The 6,185-nt window shown below is 40.7% G+C and overlaps 1 protein-coding gene across 5 annotated transcripts in view; it reads right to left on the bottom strand.

Moving 5' to 3' along the window:
* Nucleotides 1-5,056: 5,056 nt before the first annotated feature.
* tnikb (TRAF2 and NCK interacting kinase b) overlaps nt 5,057-6,185 on the bottom strand; it is a 35,606-nt gene continuing 34,477 nt past the window's right edge. For 4 of the 5 annotated variants that reach the window (XM_027008045.2, XM_027008042.2, XM_035525998.1 and 1 more), the window contains one exon: nt 5,057-6,003. In XM_027008045.2, the coding sequence (XP_026863846.2) occupies nt 5,920-6,003 (84 nt within the window). In that variant the 3' untranslated portion in view covers nt 5,057-5,919. The remainder of the gene's footprint in view (nt 6,004-6,185) is intronic. The other variant, XM_027008044.2, reaches the window with a different exon arrangement.

The raw sequence follows: 6,185 nt of genomic DNA, 5'->3' as shown, positions 1-6,185 counted from the left end.
CAGAGACGGGAAATCGGTGTACTGCGCGTGGTGAGAAGCTAGAACCGCTACAGTTTGCTGAACAGCACAATGAACACACAAGGCCATATGTAGCTGGCTAACTCACGGGCAGTCTGCTAGCTATCAGCGCCACATAAAAATACTCAGCAGCTTCTAAATTGCCCGGCTATTTTAAACGATATGGTAAGACACATTACGCCGTTCAAGCCATTGCAAGCACTCTCTTGTGCTTTTCTAGGTACTTACTTCAACGTGGTTTGTTGCTTGATGCCATTACACACTCAACGACAGCCGAGATGGCTGTTAGCTAACTAGCATGCTAAGTTAACCAACACGCACAACACAACTTACTCAGAGGCACTGTGGTTTAAAAAGAATACCACACATGACAACAATAAATGGAACATTAATCTTTTTTTTCAGTTAAAGTTCAGCAAGCTGATGGACAGCAGCGACAATTAACAAAATGTGACCAGTCACTACTGCAGGCGCGCGGAAGGCCTCGCGCATGAGGTGGCTGGCCAGCCTTTAGTAACTTCCAAGTTGCACTTAAAACACGAACTCAGCGCACGGCCACTTACGGCCGCGTTAAAAAGGTTAACGGTAGCTCCCCATGCCAGCCGCCTATTTTACCAACCGAGCCGGCGCACGAAGGCGTCCCATAACACGCCACGTGCGACCATATTAAACAAAATTCCACATTTTTTTCATAAGAGAAAGGCACGCGCCATGCAATACTTACTTCCAAGAAAAAAAGGAATGTCAATACGCACGCGCGCCCAATTTTACTGCGGCACCCGTAAAGTGGGCGGGGCCTCTTCTTCTTCTGCGGAAAACGATGTCCGCCTGTGGAGCGGCGTGTTTAGCGCCCTGTTCGACCGGGAGGACGAGGCGGCGAGACGCAACGCTGTCAGGACCCGTTAACTCCGCATTACCTTTAATTGCTGGCTGTATAATAGAAGACTGCAGTTAAATGAAACAAATAATTCGTCACGTCTCGCTGGAGGCTAAACAAAAGGCATAACGCTAACGTTTCCTTAGCGACTCACGCAGCTTAAGTACTTGATATTTTAGAATCAAATTATTTTGTACTGACAAGTGTAACGTTCTTTCGCTTCTCAAAACTGTCTTTATATTTATGTTCAGTGTGGAGCAACAGCTGAATCCCGTACTTGATCTTATTTTACTTTCTCAACACATCGTTTGAGCCTGCAGAATGTGCCCCTCGGTAGCACGTCTTCAAAAGGTCCGAACATGGCAAAGCAAACGAGACAATCTTAATTGCTTCGTGCCTTTACGTAATGAATTGTGTCGATTCTGCATTTAGTTTAATTGCTTCTACATTGTACTTACAGTTTTTATTAAATGAATTGTTCATAATCAAGAATTTTGGGAGCATAAGGTTAATACCAAGGAGGTGGTAGTTTTGTACTTATGATGAAAATGTGGATTAAGAAATAAATCAAGTAATAACAAATGTATTCATTTATTTAAGTAACATTCTATGGATTACTCTTTTGGAAGTAAGCAAACATTTTGGTACCAGAAGGCACAGTAACTGTTTGGTCCTGACGCTCCTCAATGAAGCATCATGGATCATGATTATATTATACTTGAGCAAATAAAGCATTCACATGCAAGGGTCCATGCAAGTGGCCATGGGCTACAGTAAGAATCTGGTCAAATAGCCACAGTGCCCAACAAAAACTCAGCACATGCTTAGCATGAGTAGTGATGATTGTAAAAGCAGCCAAGTTACAACAGTATAAGTACTTTTCTAGAGGGAACACATACTCATCCCTCGACAGCTGCCTCAGGCAAAACCCTAACCAGGTCTGTGAACCGGGCTGACCAACCAGCAGGCTAGCCATGCCAACAGAAATTCAACTGCAGAAAACGTGACAGGCAGAAGTGAAGTTCAGAAATGTGCGCTGGAATCTTCTTATTCGAATGGTGAATGAAAAGAACAACAGATTTGATTTGATACATCAATTTATTAAAAAACAGCAAAGTCTAATGTTTTATGTTACATGGGAACAAACTATGAACAAAGTCTTAAAAGTTGGAGATAGAGATCATGTGTCCATTGCCATGCCTGTCATTTTGGACCCCTGAAATCCTGCTCTCTCAAATACCGGACATCAACAATTTGAACAATTTTATACCAAATTAAGACAAAATGAAATATTAGAAAACCTTAACAAAATCAGTGAGACTTTATTGCTAATGATAATACCTTTGACGATCTCTTAGGTGTACTTTTCAATTACATCATTGTTTTAGCTTCTTCTTCATATATAAATATGATGTTTGTTTGTTTTTTTTTGCCAAACCAGACCAGGAAAATTTCACCATACAAAAAAGTAATATTTCATTTGGCTATATTTAGCAGTGAACTTATAAGGAAAATGAGGGAAAACATTGAACAATACTGGAAAAAAATAGGAAAACCTGTAAATACGTAAAGCACTGATATTAATCATCATCTCTGACATTCTAATATAGATTTCATAGCACTTTCAGACCAACAAGCTAATCCAAAATACAGCTATAGAAAAGAATCCCTTTGCAAAACCAGTAATAATACTGTTGCTTCCAAATACAATGACATACCAGAAATTATGTACTGTACAAACCAATAAATAGGTTGGATAAGAATATTAAGCAAGTCTGGGTTTCACACAAATGGGTCATGTCCATAAAATACTAATTTTATGGTAACTCAGAACTCAGCAGTGTTGGAATACAACCAAAAAAATGCTTTACATCGAATGGAACAGCTGAGATAAACTTGATGTACTAGGCACAGGTAAGATGAGATCTGGACCTCTTTAAAGACCTAGCTACGCATTTCTCCTAATAGTTGAATTTTCTTATAGTTAAGCACTTTTGACAGCAGAAAAAAATGTTATAATATCCATTATATGAATAAACACGAGTATGCCACATTTCAAAGGGTTGAATTAGTAGCTTCAGTGTGCTCAGTAGAAGGGAAGGCTTAAAAGTACCAAACCCTGTACCCCATCCTTGTGTTTGCTAGAGCACAACTACATTGTCTTGGCTAGTTTCACTGGTGGATCCGAGCCCGATGAAAATCTGGGAGTGAGACTACCTCAGTAGGATTCACTTCTGCACTGCAAAAGCTGTGCTTTGGCTAGGTGACCAATAGATGGCCACTGGCTGGGTCTTCTGTAATTTCCTTAAGGGCCATTATCCCAGTTTTGTAAAACAAATAAGTAAATGAGGTGTCAGGACAGTAACCTCTAATCTAGCAATCTGACGATGATAAACTGAATATCAAAGGATGTACTTACAGTGAAAATCCCTTTTAATGAGTCCAGATAATATGAGGGCAATCACGCACATACTACTGTGAAACTTCATAGAAATGAGAGTAGAGATACGTAATCTATACTGCAGGCAGCACATAAAAGAGTGACACATTTCAGCCCCAGTTGACAGTCAGTGTTTGTTTCTGTGAAGGTAAAACTGACTATACAATCCTAAAGGTAACAGGAGAATCTAGTGAATTTACCAGTCATGCATAAACATACCTGCACCTCACTCACTATTCGTAGATTAATGCTTAAAAACCAAAATAAAACAAAAAATTCCAAAACAAAACAGAAGTAAAGGATTAGATGCAACATACTTCCCGGCGGCATTTGTAAACACACCTGATACATCTGTAACCACGGATCACCTGAAGATAGCTCTGATGCAAGGGCCAGTATGTCCTACCCAATAAGCTTTTTTTACTCGAGAACCACCGTTCAGACATCCATCTAGCACCGTATTGGTGCCACTTCCCTTTGTCCTGCCCCAACCCTTTTGTCCAGCGCCCCCTGGTGGTGACCAGTACTCCCAGACAATGGGCATCAGCGTTATGCTTCTTGATTACACAGAGGTGGGTGTCTGCGTTACTCAGCATTAGTCATGTTTTAAACTGAATGCCTTGCTGGGGCCCTCAAGGCAAGCCTGCCCCGAGTCAGTGCAGCAGTGCTCTAGGCTCCCAAAAAGAGCTTTCCCACTCTACCAGCCAGCACTCAGTTACAGAAGAGGGAGCTATACACCATTCTGTTATCACACACATGTGAGAAGATGTGAACATCACACACTGTTGCCACCCAAAAGCCACTGCTAAAAATATCACAAAGTATAGAACTTTTTATATTATTACATAATATGCCCTCATTTTAACACAGTAAACAATTTAGAAGAATTCTAATTTATATAATTTGTTGTAGAGTATGACATTTTTAAGTTGTGATTTTGGCACTGGTGATAAAAATGCATTTTGAGTAAACAGAGTCCAGGTGTAACATTTCAAACCACATTTTTAAAATAATTTTGAGGGTTTTTGATTCATTGTATAAAGTGCCAGTCTAACTCAATCATATTTTTTATTCCGGGAAGATAAGCCCAGACGAAAATTTGGTTGAAGTCAAAAGTCAGTTGTATATGATCAAATATCAAATACAATGGATGGCTTAATGTTTTGATTAATCTAATCTACAATCTAAATATTGCCTTTCCCTGTGTAAACTATAGTGAAAATATCATCATTATCTTTGACAAGCCATGGTCTGTATACAAAATGGCAACTGAATGACTAGATGGAAAAAATGAGGTAGGTTTAGAGGAAGCTCAATACATAAAACTCATTCCTTCTTTTCACACAACTCAGACAAAGGAAAAAACATCACATTAGTAATTCACTGTAGTTTTATGAAGTAGCTAGTAGATTGCCCAAAGAGCCGAGTGCATTGTTGAAAGCTGCTCTCTTACGGAGTCACAGTTTCAGTGTGTTCTGGGTTTGCTGGCGGGACTCTGTTTGTTCGGAAAGCCGAGGCGCGAACAGGATGAGCAGGGACACAGAGGGAGGTGGAGAATATCACTAACGTGCCGTCAGCCAGCAGGACGGCAGGAGTGGCGAGCACCTCGCTTACAGCCCTAAGCCACACGTCTCCACTGATCACCTATGGCCTTCACTGCCCTTGTGCTGAGAGCAATGAATGTCCAAACTAAAATACAAAATTACAGCATAGTCTCATAATAATGTGAAATGGAGCTTTATTTTATTTTGTTTATTCATTTTTTTGGACAGTCAAAAATGTACTGGAACTACTCGTTATTCTGATTGTACAAAACATCGAGACATCCCTTTCCAGATTTGTCTTAGCTATACTTTGTTTCTTGTGGTTTTTATGAATGGTACGTTTTTGTTTTTTTTTTTGTTTTCCAACATTCTAATCGCTCACCCACTCGTTCACGCACACACCCACACACAGGACATATACTCAAGTACAGCTACAGTGTGACATAATGCAACTTTGAAAACAAAGTGTTGAAATGTGTTCCATGTAAGTTTGGAGTGTACAACAAACAAGGGTGAGCATGTGTGCAAGCACTCACACACATGCACGCACGCACACGCACGCACCAACCCCTAACAGGGAACTGTTTGTCAGAGATTTTTCCATGTATAGACCAACAGCAATATATTATTGTGTTGGAATTGTCTAAACAGTTACAATATTTTTTCTTAATAATCACTCTACATTGGGGAATTTGTGTTCCATTCCACCAACAACCTCCTCCAAAAGAATCAGCATACATATCTGTCTTGAAAAATATAAGAACCCCACAGGAAAGAGCCATAAAAAAAAAATCTGTATAGAAGTTGTTGTTCTTTGGCGCCCCTTGGTGGTCTGGGGATCGCTCCATAACGGACTGTGGAGGTGGGTCTGACTGTTTGGCTCTCTGGAGCGGAACCCGGGCAGGTCTTTATTCTACTGTTCTGCTATTCCACATACCGTGGTTTTCTGTTTGCCCCCCCCCCCCCCCAATTTCCCCCCTCCCTTGCTTGTCAAAACAGAACATGTCCACAGACACAATACAGGGGAGGGTGTGGACAAGTTACCAGTTCATCATGGAGTTTCGGTTCAAGGTCATGAAGAAAACTTGGCTACTGCCTCCTGATCTGACTGAGGCGAAGAAGACCTGCCAAAAAGCAGAGGGAAGGGACACTCAGGGAAACAGATGTTAACACAGCCCCTTTCTCAGTGGCCAATAGCACAAACTGCCTACTGATCATTGTGGATTATTTTAAGCAACAGGTTGATATATTCTAAAAGTATTTTCGACTCAACCACTCACCACATCTACTGAACATTTAGCTGGAC

This window comes from Electrophorus electricus, chromosome 5 (assembly GCF_013358815.1).
Source record: "Electrophorus electricus isolate fEleEle1 chromosome 5, fEleEle1.pri, whole genome shotgun sequence".
Lineage (NCBI taxonomy): Eukaryota > Metazoa > Chordata > Actinopteri > Gymnotiformes > Gymnotidae > Electrophorus > Electrophorus electricus.
Note: the sequence above shows the minus strand (reverse complement) of the source record. Positions and strands in the feature narration are given on the sequence as shown.